Source organism: Xiphophorus maculatus, chromosome 9, assembly GCF_002775205.1.
Source record: "Xiphophorus maculatus strain JP 163 A chromosome 9, X_maculatus-5.0-male, whole genome shotgun sequence".
Classification (NCBI taxonomy): Eukaryota; Metazoa; Chordata; class Actinopteri; order Cyprinodontiformes; family Poeciliidae; genus Xiphophorus; species Xiphophorus maculatus.
This window is the reverse complement of record NC_036451.1, coordinates 24,856,482-24,876,622: the sequence shown is the minus strand read 5'-3', so window position 1 is coordinate 24,876,622 and position 20,141 is coordinate 24,856,482. Positions and strand designations below refer to the sequence as shown.

At 40.5% G+C, this 20,141-nt stretch overlaps 2 protein-coding genes across 4 annotated transcripts in view; one reads left to right on the top strand and one right to left on the bottom strand.

Moving 5' to 3' along the window:
- Nucleotides 1-20,141, bottom strand: part of gabrb3 (gamma-aminobutyric acid type A receptor beta3 subunit) — a 52,802-nt gene that overhangs the window by 17,817 nt on the left and 14,844 nt on the right. Inside the window, exons 2-4 of one of the 2 annotated variants that reach the window (XM_023339986.1) lie at nt 8,158-8,205; nt 5,857-5,948; nt 5,648-5,715 (exon numbers count right to left, since the gene is read on the bottom strand). In XM_023339986.1, coding sequence (XP_023195754.1) covers nt 5,648-5,715; nt 5,857-5,948; nt 8,158-8,205 — 208 coding nt within the window. Of the gene's footprint in view, nt 1-5,647; nt 5,716-5,856; nt 5,949-6,029; nt 6,110-8,157; nt 8,206-20,141 lie in introns of those variants that run through there. The other variant, XM_023339987.1, reaches the window with a different exon arrangement.
- The window catches only part of gabra5 (gamma-aminobutyric acid type A receptor alpha5 subunit), a 32,752-nt gene continuing 22,296 nt past the window's right edge, over nt 9,686-20,141 (top strand). Inside the window, exons 1-5 of one of the 2 annotated variants that reach the window (XM_005804429.3) lie at nt 9,686-9,804; nt 11,931-12,015; nt 12,104-12,228; nt 13,897-13,964; nt 14,496-14,716. In XM_005804429.3, the coding sequence (XP_005804486.1) occupies nt 11,933-12,015; nt 12,104-12,228; nt 13,897-13,964; nt 14,496-14,716 (497 nt within the window). In that variant the 5' untranslated portion in view covers nt 9,686-9,804; nt 11,931-11,932. Of the gene's footprint in view, nt 9,805-9,867; nt 10,268-11,930; nt 12,016-12,103; nt 12,229-13,896; nt 13,965-14,495; nt 14,717-20,141 lie in introns of those variants that run through there. The other variant, XM_023339988.1, reaches the window with a different exon arrangement.

The window sequence follows — 20,141 nt, the reverse complement described above, 5'->3', positions numbered from 1 at the left end:
AAATAAATGTTAAAATCTAAATTCTTTCATTCCTAGTAGCTTTGATTTTTTCCTTCCTTCTTCCCTCCCTTTATTTTTTCCTTTCTTTCTATCTTCCTTCTTTTCTTCATGTGTAGCAACCACTATAAATGCTAAGGCTAACTAAGGCTAGTTAGCATTTATGGCTACGCAGCCATAAGTGCTCATGTGTGGCTAGTTATCTGTGGTAAATATGGCCACAGATGAAGGCGTAAAAACTGTTTTCCTTGAACACTAAGTAGTTTTTTCATCATTAGCGTTGATTGACAGCGCTAAGACCCTCCTCCTGGCTCTGATTGGTTGATTTTGACTGAGAGCGGTGCGTTTAATCAGATGGTAATAGCACAGCTCGGGGAGGAGTTTGATCTTTTCACAGATTATCTGTCTCATATTACACCGTCACGACATGGTGACAGTTTGAACAAATATGGAAAACAGATATTTTTGCAAAAGTTACATCCTGCAGCGTTAAGCACCCTGACAGAGTGGAGTTAAGGGGGTTTCTGTTCCTACTGGCTCACATCTTAGCATTGTGTAACAGAGTGTGAAACTCTGCATGTTGCTACACCAGGGTTTCTAGCTGAGTTCTTCTTACTTTATGAGTAGTTGGAGCCTGCAGCTTTTTACCGCTTTGTGTGTCTGACTTATTAACTGAACCCCCTCCATTAAAATCCTGGAGAACATCTGTGGTTTTTAAGGGTAACGCTTCCTTCAGGCAGAAAGTTGCTTTGTGTTAAAGTGTCAAAATGGATGAGGACGTTTTAGCACATGATGGATTTGTCTTTCAGCTGACTCATACTGAGGCGGTGTGTAAAAAACACCTCTGGGAGCTTTACTGGTTTAGGAGCTTCATGGACAGGGGGGCATTTCTGCACTGTGGGTAAGATCTAAAATAGTTGTATATGTCCCATTTCTTTTGTCTTTTATTTGCCAATTATGTAAAGTAAATATGAAGTAGGAATAGATATAAGTAGCAAATATTGCAGATTGGAAGTGTTCTTTTTTTTTGGTACCTTAATAGAAAACAGGTCAATTGCTATACATGGTATAGAAACATGCAACTACTTGCTTGTTTCTTGCCAATTACTTATCATGTTATGTCTTGTATAGGCGACTTCATTTTTTGTCCGTCTTGAATCTGCTGTTGTTCTAACTCTGCAGCATAATCTATATTTAAATTGGACTACGGCTTTTCTGCGTTTGGTCAGGATACGGTGAAGTTCACTCTTCTGCAGAGAGGCTGCATCAGACAGCAAGGGACATAATCAAAAGTCAGATGTCTTGAAGCAGTAGTCGTGTTTCTGGCTAATCACAATCCTTAAGGGAGCAGTATTATGTGTCTTCCAGGCATATAGTGCCTTTTTATAGCACAATAAAGTGTTACCATGTTATTCAGAGTTGTTATAAAAGTCCTGTACGTGTATATTATATTACTTTAAAGAAATTTGAGTTTTTAATTCAACAACTTGAAATTGGGCGTGTGTCTCTTAAAGAAGCTCCTGCTCGTTCCGAAACTTCACCTTCAGGAGTTCATCACATCAACTAATTAATTGATTAATTAACATGTTTTAAAATGTCCTCCAGTTCCAGTGTTAAATGTTCATTAGAATCTAAGGTTTACTCATCTGTGAGAACGTGTTCTTGCATTATTTTGCCATTGACATTATATCACTTGAACATGGTCTCAAAATAACAATATTATCGTTTATCGCAATAACTACTGGGACAATTTATCGTCAGGCAAACTTTGTTACTGTGACAGGCTTGCTGATCTACCGATTCCGATTTTGGCCGATTCTTTTGTCTGAAAAGTTTCTCGACAAAGTAACTAAGTTGGCAACACGGGAGTGATCACTGCTAACTGCACACGTGCAGATGGGTGGATCTGTCAGTCAGTCCTCTCTGACTGACAGACTTTATAAACAAACTAATGGTAAAATCATACATATAGTAGCTGCAGGCATTAAAAATAAAAGCCTATGTTTTGAGGTGGAGTTAAAGCAGCGCTGTCAGTGATCCTGTGTGTTTGATAATGTATAGCCCATCAAGATGCTGAGGCTATTTTTAGCTGCCTCACGAGTCAGAAGACGCAACTCCATTATCGCTAACAGGGCCGGATCGTTTTTAACACATGCTCAAGGGCCATTTGAGGGGATGTAGGGGGATGGTGGGAGGGGGGGGGGGGGGGGGGGGGGGGTATCTTCTAGATGAGACCATTCCTCAGGCTGGAGGGGTAGATGCACTTCCTGGGTCCCCATCTGCATGCCCGGAGCCATTAGCACAGACAGTCTGATCCGATCACCACAGACGAGACGGCATCCTTTCACATGGCCCAGCGGACAGCGAGAGCCAAGTTAAAAGTGGGGGTGGCCTTTGCTTTTATCCAGTTAAGCGCTCATTTTTTTTTGATACATGATGAAAAATGTTCAGAATAAACCAGTCGACGATTGATATGAATGCAAATCTGCGTATCATTTTCAACATATGCCCACGATGAATCAGGAATACATAACTTTGCCAGAGTGTTAAGTCATTTCCTGTCTGAATTACATTTGGTCTCGTGCAGGGTATTCACAAAATTATAAATCATCTGCGAAGAGTCAATTCTATTACAGTTTCTATTGCAAGTTAGCACTGTAACGTTTGCCTGTTCTTTTCATTAAGAAACAAACTTTTTGCACTTTAATTACTGTTAAAACTAATTTGTTGGTAGAAGTCAACAATTTCTCCTAATCAAATCAAATGTAAAGTATATAATTAATAATTATTGAATTTTTCTTTGGGATCAATGAAGTATTTTTGATTGCCACATTGACTATATGCCAATAGTCAATACCGCTCACATCCAATAAGTTTCCTATCCCACACAAGTCATCATGCACTGTCTACTAACAAACAATGCACCAATATAATAATTGTGTATGAATAATTCCAGTAAACTCTAATTAAACACTTAAATAAATAATTAAAAATAAAAGTTAAAACAAACTCTATCAGATCAACCAGCCGCACCAAATTGAACTTGTCATAAAATTCCTCTGATGTTCTGACTTGCTCAACTCAGGTGTGATGTCATTCCATTCCCAGATTGGGTTATGAGGCACTTTGACTGCAACATGACCTAATCTCAACCCGGAACAACTTCAACTACTAATGTCAGACATTATGCCTACGGCATTATGTACCCTTTAATCAAAAAAAGGCTCAAATCTTAAACTTGATCTTGATTTGCAATCCATCTAAAGCATTGACCAGCCAAGAAAAAAAAAGTCATTATTGTTCAATTTCCACAGTGTTTTGTGGAAACTTGAAAAAAAATGAAGTCTGATAAGGATTTACAAAAGAACAAAAAGCTTAAATTAAATGACTTTCATGTATGAAAGACTAAATTATTCTTTGAGGTTGAATTGAATAGATATAATTAGTTTTTTTTAAACTGCAAAAATGTACTTTTTCTCATACGTCTCATATGTCGGTCCAGAAACGTTGACGGATGCTAATGTGAAGCAAATGGCAACCAGGATAATGACGGGTTTCAGGACATAAACTATGAATTATCTACATTCCTCTTTGAGGTTTGTCATTGGTTTTCCTTTAATGCGTGTTTTCCGTTTGTGATGTTTGCTGATTCCACGTCAACTGGTTATGTGACATATCAGAACAATAGTCAATTGAATGACATGCAAATCCAATGTAATGCACATTTACAGTGAATAAACAGACCAGAGGGTCATATAGTGGAGGTGGAGGAGGTTTGGCGGTGCTAGCTACTTTGACTTGGTGATTTTCTTGGCACTTACAGTGGGGTGGTGCATGAGTTCTGCCAGGGCATGCAGTTGGTGCTTGTAAATTGTTGCTAAATTATTCATAAACCTTTGTAGTGCTCTGGCTACAAACGGCTCAGGGGCTAGGATTGCAGCAGGACAGAATTCGATTAAACACGGCTGACGATTAAATGTGGCTCAAACTTGGAGGAAAACAGGAGGTTCGAGTCGTTTCGCATGCGACGTGTTATAATCAGCCTCAAAAACTGCTGATCTACAGGGTTTTTCCCGTCTCTCACGTTTACAGAAAATGCTCTGAAAAAGAGAAATGATCCAGCAGCAGCTACGTGAATGAGAATGCCTTATTGGAGTCAAAGGTCAGAGGACAATGGCTGACTGGTTTGAGATGGCAGAAAGTCAACAGCAGCTCAAGAAAAATGAAAAGAAAAAAGAAATCCTTGTTACGATAAAGGTGTGCAGAAATCTCATCTCTGAACACACAACACTGTGACCCTGAAGCAGATGGGCCACAGCAGCATCTACTGCTACCAGCAATCATCTGTTCTACTGATTACCAACATAACATTTCTACTGTTGAAATTTACAATTTTAAAAGAAAATTTCCATTAAAGTCATACCGTTTAATCGTAATAATAACAATAAATAGGAATGCAGATTCTCTAATGTTCATTAAAACTGGGATATTTCAGCTATTAAATTGCACCAAGTGTTAAATGCACCTGGTTTATTGTCCGTCTGACAAATCATGAGAAGTTTCTTAAAGATTTCTTTTTGTCTCACCGCATTCAACAGCACAATTCAAATCTTCTGCCTCAAAATCACCCTGACAGCTAATTCTAAGTAACTTTAATTACCTAGTTTGCTTATTTAAGTTGTTTCTAACTTTTCTTGGACTGTCAGCATCGTAGCAGAGGCTCTGCTTTTAAACTCGGCCGGACAAAACAACGTACTTTTTGTAGTCTGTCAAACGACCACTATGTGAAAACAGGAGGCAGCAGATAAACAAAGAATGAACTTCCTGAAAACCTTCACAATAAGAGCCTCAAGAACATATGAAAATACCAGTCATTTTGTGCTCTCTTGGTTCTTTTAACAAAAACATAATATTTATACGACGATGGATTTAGCTACAATAATCATAATTCTAGATGTTCACATTGTTACGCTCCAAATAAGAACAGACCACAGAATCAACAAATCACACAGCCTGACCGAAACTGGACGATGACAAATTGTTCAACATTGCCTGCTTTAATGAGTCAAAACTTCAGTGATATTTAAATGGTAGGCTCAGATTTTGGCATAAACAACAGGAAGAAATGGACTCCCTTAGGCTTACATCAATGGTGGCGGTGTAATGATATGGGGGATAATTTGCTTGTTTACTTTAGACTTTGAAAACCAGAGCCTACATGGGACTTTTCACTGACCATCTTCAAAGCAGATACACAGTTTCTCCAGGCATTTGCTAATTGCTGCTGGCTAGTCTGAAGGAGCTGAGCCAGGGATCTGAGGCAGAGGGCTGCTCTGCGAGGCAGAAGCTTGTAAACCTCAGAGGAGGAGCTTCATCCTCGCAGGTGGCACTCAGTATTTCCCAAGCAATTTGCAAAGCTAAATGGTTGCCATGGGAAGATGAAAGGATTTCTCAAACACGCATGAAAGAATCAAGGCAACATTCTAGGTATGTTTTTGATGAGGGAATAATATGATAACATGATGCAAAGCTCAAAAAAAAAAAGTCGATTTTACATGATACTGCCCATTTAAAACTCAGTTCCAGCACCTCGACCCATCTCGCAGAATGTGGACAAAGTTTAGCTCAAACAGTTTAGGTATAAACTTACCATATTAACTTCTGATACCATGTCTATGCTGGCCACATCAATACTCATGCCAACAGCAACCGGTGGACCTAAAATGAAAACAAACAAAATACAATAAAATAATGGGAAAAATGTTAACAGGGTGGCTTATCAGTCCTAAAATTAAAAGAACAGTTGGAGAAAACATTGACATGAAATATAACAATAGCAATAAATAGCCTGAGTCATACCTCCAAAGTCTGGCCGGAGACGAATATCATATCCTTTCAACAGTTTGTCCACAGTTTCTTTGACAAACGACATGTTTCCCGGCTCGTTGACGCTGAAAAACAACACACAAAGGCGGTCAGTCCTGGTGGAGAACACTTTGGTGTCCGGCTGGACCCCCCACAGAGACTCTCACCTCTGGGCGCAGCACACCACAGCCACAACCAGCGGCAGTGAAAAGGCGTCCAGCAGCCCCCTGCCCTGGCTCCCCCACATCCCTTATGGACTCTCTCAGTGACTTTTGCTATTTTTAATGACCAAATGAAGGTGCGAGTGAAGCTCCTAGCTAAGGTGGGAGTTGTTCCACATCACTCCTGCCTCTGTGTCAGTCTGTGTTGCCAGCCTCCAGCAGACACAGGCGCGGTAACCTGGACGGTCCGTCCCTGTGTGAGACGACGGCGGAGCCGCGCACAGCCGCCCCGCGGTGGCCGCTCCGCACTCCCAGCAACATCCTGGGTGGAGGCTGCTTCCGAGCACTTTTAGCGCGAACTACACGGGGAGTTTTGTCTGGTGTTCACTGTTGGCGCTAAAAGTGCTCTAATTACAAGTCGTTCTCGGTAAAAAAAAAAAAAAAAAAAAAGCCACGGGAAAGGGAAAAAGAAAGGCGGCTGAAAGGAGTTTTCCAGAGTTGAGAAAATGATGTAAGCGCCATATCTAATTATTAGAGCACGTGACTCCAGAAATCTACAGCCGCAGTTTCTTCGGACCAGAGCTGCAGATGCTACGGGACAAATTCTCATGACATAGTGAAATCATTGTTAATGTACAGGCTCAGAACAACAGTCGGTAAAAGCTGCAGTGCTGCTTTTAAGTCGACGCCTCCATGTGTATCTACTTCTGTTTATTTGCAAAAGTTATTCGCACCTTGCAATATTTTGTCCCATTACAGCCACACACTGCGGTGTATTCCATTGGGACTGTGAGTGACGATGAAAGGAAAATGATGCACATTCAAAAATGTTCCACAAATGAAATCTTGTGCTGTGCATTTGAATATTGCCTTTCTGAGTTCAAACTTTCTAGAACCACACTTTGCTTCAACTGTATCCGCATTTTTTCTTCTTTTTTTTATGCATATGTCTACCACCTTTACACGGGATAACTATGAGTTATGCACTCCACAAATCTGCCTATATGGAAGAACAGAAAGAAGAGAGCTGGCTGTTGAAAGCCAGTAGAAGTTCTTGTGCACTTTGGACAAACCATAGGGACACAGCGGAGAAGTGAAAGTACACCAACTCTTTCAGAACTTATGCAAAGTTCAATGTGTGGGTGGGGGGGAAAAGTACACTTGAAAATTATCCTAAACATTTCAACCCCACAGAGAGCTGGAGTCGGAGAGGAATTTTGGCCGGGCACCAAGGGCCAGATTTACAAAGATGTTGGCCCCTGGGCTGGAGCCAAATTTGATGCGCTACCAAATTTGGCTCCAGATTTCTACAAATTTGCATTAGCAGAAATTTACTAATGCAAATTTCTACTAATTTGCATTGGTAGAAACAAGTTCTACTAATGCAACTATTTTTTGAAACAGTCACTATGTATTGACAGTGTAGTATGAGACAAATAATCTGAAAAAAAGAAAAAATATCATGCTTTTCTGCCTTCTCCCATTGCTCCCAGTGCTAACTAGGAACAACCAATCAGAGACAGGAGGCAGGTCTTAGAGCTGTCAATCACCCTCTTGTGGTTGCTCACCCCCCCATTTCCTCTAGGCTATGCTGCAGATAGCAGAGCATATTGTGAATGCTAAGGCTAGCAAGCACAGCTGTCGATAAACGGTTTTCGTGTAACAATAAGTCGTTTCCCCAGTGAGTACATGAGGTTGATTGACAGCAGTAAGACCCTCCTCCTGGCTCTGATTGGTTGTTTTTGGTCGGGAGCAGTGCATTTCTACCTGCATTAATTTGTAGTGGAGCGAAATTCTTCTAGAGCTAGTGGAACACGACCAAAACAAAATGAACAGCCTAGTGGTTACAGTTACTTGCAAGGATTTCCTGAGAATGTTTTTAAGCTTTTTTTTTTTTTTTTGTCAGCTTGCTAATGCGTTTGTGGTTGAGAGAGAAAGAGAGAGAGAAGGAGGTTCAATAATGCAGCAGGGAACTGGAATGTACTGGACCCTCGGAAACTATTTCTCTCGATTCGTGCGAGAGATCAGCACAGGTTTTCGTCAGCAATTTCAGTAAACATTTGCAAAAAAAAAAAAAAGAAAAGAAAAAGCATCCAATTGTGGCTTCCCTTCAGGGAGCGAGGAGTTCCCTTACCTCGTATCGTAAATGGCGTACAGCTTTTTATTCCCATCCACGGCGTTCCTGTGAAAACAGAAGAGCAAGCGTTATTTTTTTTTTTCAAATTTATTTATTGCTGTTGTTGTTGTTGCAGTGCTGACTTTCAGACTGTCTCGGACTTGCTTCAGAGCGCTTTGTTTCAAGATTTGTCCACTCTTAGCGCACGCCATCAAAGATCGGCGCAACTTTCCCGTCTCCCCGTGGCACTCTGACGTCTTGTTGCCCGACCCGCAAGGAGGGGATTCGATCCACATTTTTTGGGAGAAAAGCAGAGAGTGCTGAAATAGATGTGCAGAGGTTCTGCGTGACATATTTTCGACTCCTGCAATCTGGACCACCGACAACAAAAGCAGCAGCGTTCGGCAGCGTGTCCTACTTGGGCCACGAGGAAACAGACAGTAGCCTTTTAGAAGTCAGGGCCGACATTGTTTGAGTTTATTTCGCCAGCTTGTTTTTAGTGGAGCTTAATAAACTACTTTACAGCAAGAGTTTTGTTTAATTGCTATGGAAATGTCCACAATATTTATCTTATTTTTTAAGAACGAGAAAGAAACCCCCGCCCATACAAGGAATAGTTTTGCTTAGCTAGATGCTACAGGACAAATTCCCATGACATTTGCACCAACACTAGATACATCAGAACCAATCAACTACAGAATGAAACATGTGCTTCAGAATAAAGAGTGCATTGGTATCACATCCAGTTGATTTGGTTTGACAAAGGCCGGCCCTCACACTCACTGCAGACTCATTGGACCCTTGATCGTTAATTAGCATGATGGTAGCATAAATGACACTGGGCCAGTTCCCAATATCAAGTCACTAAATTTGGTCACACAATTTATACATACACCTACAAAGCTGTTAAATACAGAAAATGCTGACTAGAAATAATCCCCACCAACCCCATATCTGGCGCCACATTGCATTACATACAGTGCACACCCATTTTTTAGGCCCCTGGCTACTGAAGTTCAAGGCTATGAATGCTACCATGGGGCACTAGGGCCTTTATACATTAGGGGGGGAAAAAAGGAGTAAATGAAAGTTGAAAAATATTACAATTTTTTGGAAATTTTCTGAGCTTCAAAATTCGGAAATTTTCGAATTTCGAGGATTTTTTTGTTGAAAATTTCTGATTTTTTTTTTTTTCCTAACAAATTTGTGACCTTTCCTGTCCAGAAATTTACGAGTTCTTTTTTTTTTGTTGTTGTTGTTTTTTTTACTACGTAGAAAATTTCGGAAATGCCCCTAATGCGCCGTCGACGGTACGTTTGTAAAACTAATAGAGAACACCGCGGTAATAAAAGTGCGTAATAAAGTCAAAGAACAAGAAGGTGAGTCAGATGAGCGCGTTCATTTCCAGCAGCTGGATTGTAGAAAGATGGTTTGAATCTTTTCTTCATGTCTCTCTTGACTCCTCTCTCTTCCTCTCACCCTCTCTCCATCCCTCCCTCCTCCTCCTCCTCCTCTCTCTCTCCTCACACATCCTCCTGCTGTTCCTGCTCTCTCGCCCAGTTCTGCTCAGTGCGCAGTGGATTCCGGATCTTACTACGTCCTCTCCCGCTGTTGGATTTAATGCAAAGCTCGCCGTGCGGCACCTCGGAGACCAACTAAAGGATGGTCAGTCCGCACAGCTGTAGAGGAGGAGGAGGATGAAGAGGGGGAGGATGAAGGGGGGGCGGAGGGGACCCTTATTCGTTTCTGTCGCCTACTTTCTTTGTCGTCTATTTTTTATTTTTTATTTTTTTAAATAATCGTTCCGGAGAGAGCTGTAGCTGACACTGAAAGCAGCAGTCTTTGTTGTACAGGAGGGGCTGAGGGTGGAGATGAGCCAATGAGTTTGCGTCTGAGAGAGCAGCACAAGTTTCTTCCTCTGCCGTGGTGAGATTCGGCGAACTGCGGCACATGCGGCGGGAGCGGCGCGGCGTCGTCCTCCAGCAGAGAGAGAGATGTAGCGGGAAGCGTGTGTGTGTGTGTGTGTGTGTGTGTGTGTGTGTGCGTGCGTGCGTGTGTGTGTGTGTGTGTGTGTGGGTGTGTGTGGGCATCGGAGGAGGAGACGCTGCTGCGACGGTTAGACTTTCAGGTGAGAGGGGAGCTTTCTGCCGAGATCGTGACGGATTTTCGTCGTCGGTTAGTTGGGATGTGTCGTGGATGTACGTGGGGGAGGAGGAGGGGGGGGGGCGGATGATGATGATGATGATGATGATGATGATGATGATGATGATGATTCGGGGTTCACCGAGCTCCAGCTGTGGTGCAGGACGTGTAGACAGTCAGGGGTTGAGGGTATTTTCCTGCGTGGAAGCCTCAGTAGAGAGGAACTTAATGAGCGCGTGGAAGACAAGAAGCGGGTGGGCTGCGTGAGGCGGCGGGGGGTTGAGGGGGATGTCCGAAACAGAAGGGGTGCTCTGATGTAAGGAGGAATTTAGCATTTTTGATTGTGTGCTTTAATTTTCTTTCTTTCTTTTTTTTTTTTCCTTTTTTTGCGCAGAGAGGAGGGCGACTGTGCTTGGCTACCTGATCTGGAGAGTTCAGTGCATGCTGGCTTTTTTCATGCCTTGGACGATTATATATATATATATATATATATATATTAACAAACAAACACAAAAAATTAAATCAGCATAACCCTATGTGTGAATCAATTTACCTTACTGAAATTGGGAATAACAAAAACAGGATTTTTTATTTATTTTTTGCAAAGACATCACATCTAATCTAACTCATTTAGAGATGAAGCACTTACTGAACTGTGCTGCTGGTGAAATTCCCAGTTACTGTAGCTCAAAGCATGTTGGGGCAATGTCGGTAAGGCTCTCTGCCCAGAGTGGCAGGGACTGCGGGGCGGCCACGGTGTACAACAACCATAATCTGTCAATCTGTCAACTATGACATCCTAAAATAATGGCCTAAATCTGTTTTTTTAATCTAAATCACATTGTCTCAAAAAGAAAGTGTCAATTAAAAAAGAATTATTAATTGAAAATGATTTTTTTTAGATCAAAAGCATTTTTGAAAAAAAAAATACTTGGGTCATTATTTTAGGAAGATGAACGTTGGCACTGACGATCCTTTTGCAGTGTGTTCATTGTGAACACTGCTGCTGCTGAAGTTGGCGTCTGATTTTGTAAATCGGTGCCAAATTAAAGGGTTAGTTTTGTGTGGTTTTTTTTTAGAAAATCTAAACTTCATCTACATGTTTCTTCTTCAAAAATTTCTATATACATGGGGAGCTCTGATTTCACCTAAATTATTCTCCCCCGAATTCTGAATTATGAGTTTGATGTTTTACTTCATTTTGGGAATCCTTAATGTTGCACCAGGGCTGCACAGTGGCGCAGTTGGTAGCACTGTTGCAAGAAGGTCCTGGGTTCGATTCCCGGCCGGGGTCTTTCTGCATGGTGTTTGCATGTTCTCCCTGTGCATGCGTGGGTTCTCTCCGGGTACTCCGGCTTCCAAAAACTGTCCAAAAACATGACTGTCATGTTAATTGGTCTCTCTCTCTAAATTCTCCCTAGGTGTGAGTGTGTGTGTGTGAATGGTGTCCTGTCTGTCTCTGTGTTGCCCTGCGACAGACTGGCGACCTGTCCAGGGTGACCCCGCCTCTCGCCCGGAACTGGCTGGAGATCGGCAGCAGCAACCCTCCCGACCCCATTAGGGACAAACTGTGAACAGAAAGTGGATGGAAGGATAATGTTGCACCATTCATGCTGGAGCCGCCACTATGTGTGTGTGTGTGTTTTCAGGAATGGCCGATGGGATGTGCTCCAGCGTTGCAATGAGACGTCTATGCTTCTGTGTCTTGCTTGTGAGCATCACCTGCCGTCTGAGGTGAGGAAATGAGTTCTGGCGTCTTTGGGTATCCATAAAAAATAAATAAATAAAAGAACAAAAAGTTAAAAAGTTGTCTTTCCTCCAGCCTCTCCCAGGATTTAGCCGGAACCCCCAAACAGGCGGAGATAAATGACAACATCACCATCTTCACCCGCATCCTGGACGGACTGCTGGACGGTTACGACAACAGACTCCGGCCCGGTCTGGGAGGTGAGTCCGCTGGATCAATGAACCATTACAACTCTTTGTGCGCGACTGTTATAGGAGAGCTTGAATATCACTGCAAGGGAGAGGAGGTGTTTATGAAACCACAGCTTGATCTCTACAGAAGAAGAAATGTGATATGAAACTAAGCTGATCTGATCCGACCTTCTCTCAATGAGATTTAACGTCAATGTTACTCTAAAGCAGCTCTGATTTTGAAAAAAAAAAAAAAAGAAGAAGCTATTTTTGTTTTGATTATACTGGTGATGAAGCAGTAGAATAGTTACAGATAAGATTTGGATCTGCTCTGATCGGTGAGTAGTGTGGTCAAAGAATGAAAGATCAGCTTTCTTTCCCTCTATTCATTAAATACATAAAACTAAGAATTTTTTAAATCTTTTTTAACCACATACTTATCTGTGAGGCACTTCTCAGATTTATTTTAGCAAAACTCAGCTTAATGGGCACAATTCTTAAATTTCTGCTAGTTTCAAACTAAAAGTTTATCAAAACAAATCTGCTGAAAAATGAAACATTTTTCTATTACGCGTTGTAGCCTTTTAGGGGAAAAAAGAAGAACTGGCATTTTCAGGCCTCAAGGAAAATTGGAAAAGTATGTTTTCAATATCATCACCTTCCGTTCCTAATATAACGGCCTAAAATAAAATAAAAGTCTTTTTTTTTTTTTGCCTAAATCATCTCTTGGTAAAATTAAAATGACCTGGGCCATTATTTTAGGAAGCAAATAATCAGTTTTATGTGTCTTTTTTATTGCGACCAGTAGGTGTCACCAAAGTCCGCATGCTTCAGTCGAACTAAATTTACACTAGTGACTTTTATTTGCAGTAAATAAGACAGGAAAAGGGGAGAGACATGCAGCAAAGGCCCCAGGGTTGGGAACTGAGCCCCAGACAGCTGGAACTGTCCCGTATACTGATGTCTCAGTATATGGGATGCCATATACTGCTACACATTACTATCACATAGGTTGTTTTCTTTTTAATGTAGTTGATTTAAATGCTGAATGCTTTTTCTTATCCGGATCCCCAAAACAAGACGGAAAAAATCTTAAAGGAAAGAAAAACTAAAATACATAAAATCAGTCAAATCTGAATAAGAAATGTTAAAAATACGACACAAATGATTGATTTATGATTTTAGGGTTGCCATGCTTCAGAGTTGTAAGAAACATATTTTTGACGTAGAGTTGATCTGTTTGTCAGCTACTGAACATCTGACAACAGTAACAGATTAAAAACTTTTAAAAAGATTCAAAATAATTCTTTCTGGATATGCGGTGTTTGACGAATACATAGCACTACACACACACACACACACACACACACACGCGCGCGCGCGCGCACACACACACACACATGCACGCACGCACGCACACACACACACACACACACACACACACACACACACACACACACACACACACACACACACACACACACGCACACACACACACACACACACACACACAAAATGTCCCCAAAATAGATCCTTGAGGAACACCACAACTTACAACACCTGTGGAGTAGGTAAAACATCCAGATTTACCTCAGTAGGATTAATCTTACATATCATCACTTTAATAATTGGATTCATATATATAATAATTATTTGTAAACTTAAGATTTCATTGTAATTTTCTGTGTTTTCCTACAGAGAAGGTGACAGAGATCAAGACCAACATCTTTGTCACAAGCTTCGGTCCGGTCTCTGATACGGAAATGGTACGCAATTTTTCCCCCCCAGATTAGCTCTTTTTATGAATCTTTTACACAGTAATTCTTATTAAAAGTTTTACTATGTGTAAATTATGTCACAAATGTACAAAAGCTGAGCGCAGTCGCATTTGTTTTTGAGTTAATGGGATATTTGTGTCCTTATCACAAAGTAACAATGACCATTTTTGCAAGATAAGGGGACGATAATGTGTTCCTGAATACTCATGATCAATTTCTCAGTGTCCTTAAAACCTCGCCAAGAACAAACTCAAGCTGACAATGTCAGAACGAGGAGAACCTGACATTAGAGACAGGTTTAACACACACACACATACCAATGGTCTCGTGATCTTGAGAAAAGAATCTCTGTTTTCTCAAGAGTAATTTGTTTTCTCCAGAAAAACATCAGAAACAATGTGTGAGGGGAAAAACGTCTGCTCTCGGCTTCCATGCAAATCTGCTCAACCAGAGGCGAGACTGCGCTATTTACGTCCACATAAAGTCCCATTTCGATGCAACTGAAGCTTCTCTCTGCAGGAATACACCATCGACGTATTCTTCCGTCAAAGCTGGAAAGACGAAAGGCTTTGCTTCAAAGGCCCGATGGAGATGCTGGCCCTGAATAACCTGCTGGCCAGCAACATCTGGACCCCCGACACGTTCTTCCTCAACGGGAAAAAGTCCATTGCGCACAACATGACCACGCCCAACAAGCTGCTGCGGCTGAAAGACGACGGGACGCTCCTCTACACCATGAGGTGGGCTCTCAGGCCGCCGTCCCGCCGCCACACCAGTGGCTGCGTTTCGACCGCAAACGTGCTCAGAAGCTTGTCGATATTCTGATAACAAGGAAAAAAACGCAATTTTGCAAATGCAGTGATTCCATTGAATAAGAGCCGCAACTACAATCCCTCATAAACTAGTTTGTTCAGTCGATAAGTCATTAAAAACCACAATGTGCCTTCATCCTCCTACCACTTCCCGTTGTCTTCTTTGTGGTTTGCGCCAGTGGAACATCTGTTTTATGATCATGTGATTAGTGTGATGCGAAGAAAGTGTTTGCATTGCAGTTTCACAAGATAAACCTCATCCCAGCGCCAAAACTGACTGAAAAACAAGTTTTTTTCTAAATTGATTTGTTTCCATCAAGCAGATTTATTTTTGAAATTTCAAATTGCGCAACTACGTGGCCAATGGAAAGGCAGCTACTGTCTTTTTTTTTTCTAATCAGGCTCTGCACTTCACAACACCAGCTGCGCTTTCATTCAACATGAAGTTGCACAATTTCGCATTTTGAAATAAAATTTTCTCAATGGAAACACTTCAATTTTGGAAAAAAAAATAGGAAAAAAAATAGTTGATAAACAGTTTTGCCTATAGTATGAGGCGGTTTTGTGGCTGTATTGAAATTGGTTTATGTTGCGAAACTGCAATGGAGACTGTTTTTTCACATCAAACGAGACACACGATCAACAACCGGATGTTGCCACTGAAGAAGACGAAGAAGACGACGACAGGAAGCAGGTGGAGGTTGATGGCACGGCATGATTTTTAATGACATATCATGTGGACAAACTTATTAATAGTGTTTCTTACTTAACGGCAACACCACAAACGTGAAATTATGGTGTTGTTTTGACATTAGCAGAAAATCGACAACGTTTGTTTCTCACGTTTGTCACGGAAACGCAGCTATTGTTAGAGCTGAGTGAAACATGTTGTGTAATTCAATTAGCATCAGAGGTCTGACTAAAACCTCTACCTGCTGCTTCTTTGCATTGAGTGTTTTTTTGTTTTTTTTTTGAGCACAGCTGCACTGAAAACAGCCCACACACTCGTTTCCGTCGACCCGGCACTGACGCATCATTGTGTTTGTCCCCGTACTCTGAACTGGGCGGTCAGATGAATTTTAAATGTTTGCTTTGACCCTCCTCACTCTCTGTAGCTCCACTATAGTTACCTTTTTAACACACAGATATATATATATATATATATATATATATATATATATATATATATATATATATATATATATATATATATATATATATATATATATATATATATTTTTTTTTTTTTTTTTTTTTTTTTTTTTTTCTTCATATTGCTCTGGAAACTCAGAAGCAGTCAGGAATACAATCCTTTGGTAAATAATCATATTATTTATTTAACAGATCAACACAAACTAGCATTTAGCCATGAATTAGAGAGGAAAACAAAGCATGGTTTCAAAAACTCTTACACTTAAAATCTTCACTTATCTTTGTTCCTCCTTACGCCGATGCTGCAAACTAAAGTCCGACGCAACTAAGTTTCCTTCAGAATATCTGCAACTAGTGTGATAACAATAAAAATGACGACAAGAACTATTTATTACTTTGTTTTTAAAGTTACTCATAGCAAATATAGCCTCATAAATACAAATACTGCTCTTGAAAAAGATACCAAAGCTTCTTTAGGACACCACACATGTAGACGTGTGATTTGTATCCCTAAACGACACATAATAACTGCATTTAGTCATATTTTCAAATTTATTAATATCTATTTATTCTCTCGTTGTACAGAAAATAGTAAAACTTACAATTTCAATAATACAGACAGTTGTTGTTTTTTTAAACATTAGTTTGGAGTTTATCATAAAAACCACACAACTTAACCTGTCAGGTTAAGAAATGTATCACTAGAAGTGATCAACTGTATCATAAACCCCTAATTCAGAAGTCAATTTATTAGTAAATAGTCTTGATAAAAAGTCTTTCCTCTGAAGGCCTTTGAGGTTTGTTAGCGAACACTTGTGAACAAGAAGTATCAGTTTTTACAAAGCTTTTCAAGCAAGTCCACACCACACTTTTCGGATTTTATTTGTCAAAAAACCCCAGAAAACCACATATTCCTTCCACTTCGCCGTTACACGCCATTTTGTGTTGGTCCGGCACATAAAGTCAGAATAAAACGTATCGATCTGACAAACGGTGAAACGATTTGATGGATATGGACGCTATGAATGTGTTGTTGGATTTATGAAGGCTTTATACAAACACAACTAAGCCTGTCACAATAAGTAATACATCAATGAATCGCATTGTATCGTAAAACGAGCCGAATAATTTACATTTGCATGATTCATGTTTTTTTTTCTCTCTTTTCTTTCTTTTTACCAAAAACTGGATAAAGAAAGTGTCCAGTTTGGTGCTTTGATCTCAACTTGCCCGTTTTATTTTTGAAGGACAGTTTTGTTTACAGATACCTCCTCATTCTATAAAGTCTTCTGTTATTTGTTGTTTCTCTTCATTTATTTTAGATATTCAAAATACCTTCCAGGTCCAGTGTTAAATGTTTATTAGAATTTAAGGTTTTATCGATTTTTGAGAATGTGTGCTTGCATTATTGCAGCATTACCACTATATCACTTGAAAATGGCCTCAAAACAACAATATTGCCGTTTATCGTGATAACGACCGGGACAACTTATCGTGGGGCAGAATTTGTTATTGTGACAGGCCTAAGCACAACAGCGCCGTACATAGCGCTGCGCTCCAACCTCCCCAAGCTTTAATAAGCATCAATAATAATAGAAGTTGAGGCATAATTAATACAAGTGTCACTCAGATCCACGTGCATTTCAGTGTTGGGTCATCATCCTTTCAGAACCAGAAATCGACTAAGTCAAACATTAACTTCGGGAAGCATGAGCAGATGAAATGGGCTGCGTGTCAAAAATGACGACTGACTCCCCCACCCCCCCCTCCCCCACCCCCTTCATATTTTCACTACATTTTTGCCAGTGAGGCAACCGAGAACAAATGAGCTCACGATGGGCCATTAAAGGGTTTGTGTTCTGGGAACGAGGTTATTACAGAAACATCGGACGCATGCATTACTCTCTTCTTTCCTGCTTCAGAGAGCAAATACCGTCGTCTGCAGAGCCGTGACTGCTCTGGCGTGAAAATCTCTCTCTAAGGAAACATACAGTTCCAGTTGATGCTGTGCAACACCTTCCACTACACCCGTAGTAGTGTGCTCTGTTTTGATTGGTTATGGGGCTCTTTTTTTTTTAGGCCGGTTCTGGACGTATGACTAATGGAAGCTGAGTCATTCCAATCACTCAGAGTTGAAATATTAATTTTGCACATTTAAAGTGACATGATAATATTTCTGCACTGCTAACTTTGTGAAGACGAAATTAAACAGCAGCTTTCTGTCTTCACTTCAGACTCCGACTTTACAATCAGCCTTAGAGGCGATGAGAGCACCGTGTTTGTGCTTCGAATAATTAAAAGTCTTTATGTCCTACGGTCACAAAATAGCAAATTTGGCACATTTTAACCAAGTTCCCTATCTTACAAATATCAAACCATGAGGTAGTAAAGGGCATTCAATTGTCTTCCCTTTAAAAACATCAAACTGGTTCTGAAGCTGCTGCTGGCTGGTTGGTGCCTGTATTGATAAAGTCTGTAAAAGTCCTTCAGATTAGAAGTTTGACTTGAAAAGCTTGGAACTACTCTTCTGTTCCCAAGGCTCAATACTTGATCTACAGTTATGTTCATTTCATATGTTTCCCATAGCAGCTATCACTTCAGTCTTCTGTTACATTGTGCTGCCGATCCAGTCTTGTATGTCTTTTAAACAGCCACTGTTCAATAAGTTCATCTTAATCCACTTCATTCAAAGACTCAGTTTCTAATCATCCCTATTATCTAAATTTCAGCAAAACAGGATTAATGGTTATCGTTCCACCTGATATTTAATCCAACATCAGCTGAGCTATTGTGGCTTTCTATGTATCCACCATGTCTGGTGTTCAAAACCTGAGCATAATTTTTGGTTACAACCTCGCCGATGTAAAATCCATTGCGCTGTTTCTGTCATGGCAAACACACACACAGCTTTCTCGTGCCAAATCAGAGAAAAATCCAACGGAATAAGGAAGTTTGGTTCATCTTTAGGTATAATTTTCAGATTTGTAAGAGTTCATCTCTTCCGACCGTCATCTGTTAAAGGGGCTCCAGAGACGCAAGAGAGACTCGTGTATAGTGGCGACATTAAGCTGAAAGGTCACTCAGCCAGGTTGAAGCCGTCACTACAAAAGCAACATAAAAAGCTAGAAAACAGTTAGATAATGCACTCAGAAGTTAAACCGATTGTCAGAAGACCTGATGCTCTGATGAAGCTGATATTAAATTTCTGAAATGACTGATGATTCTAAGCATCCTGCTACATAGTTGCAAAGTGGCTTATTGACACAAAAGTCAATGTTTTTGACAGGGCATCAAAAATCCATGATCTCAGTCGCATAGAAACTTCATGTGCAAAGATCCAAAAAAAAAAAAAGTTAAAAGTCCTACAAAGTTCTGTCAGGAGGAATGGGCCAGAACTCAAGCAAACTGTGGTGAGAAGCTGGTGAAGGAAACCAGAATGTTGAAACCCAAGTCATACAGAGTAACAGAAAATGCTGCCAATTACTGACAGAATGTATGTAATGCGAAAAGCTTCTGAAATTTTCTGTCAACGTTCTGGCATTTAGGAATTTGAAATACTTTTTGTAATTCTAAATGAGCTAAAAACAATTAAGATCAAACTTTTCATCTGATTTGGTACCAAACAGTATCTGATTTCAACAGTATATTTCACATTTTTTTATGCTTCCAGTGGAGTTCTGAAATAATTTTAAATGACCAGACCTCACCTATAAATTAATAACCGGTCTGGTATCAGAATATCTATAAAATCCCTTAACTAAACATCTAGTTTCTTACTCTCTCTGTTGTTTAAGTCAGTCACATCCATCCATCCATCCATCCATCCATCCATCCATCCATCCATCCATCCATCCATCCATCCATCCATCCATCCATCCATAAGTGCTATGTGAAAAAGTATCCAGCCCCCTTTTCTCATGCGTATCATGTATAATGTTCTTACTGCTTCACGATTGTCTACCACTTTGTGTTGGTCTTTCACATAAAATTACATTAAAATATATTTATGCTTGTGGTTGTAATGTGACAAAATCTAGAAAAGTACGAGGGGTGTGAATACTTTTGCAAGCCGCTGTATTTTTGACCCGCATTCGGGCGCGCGGAGGTCTCCAGCACACCAGAAACTGCAGCTGTTCACGACGCAGCCAGCAGAGGGCGGCATTGCACAAGGCTTGGAGTTCATTTATTTTCTTTCCACAGA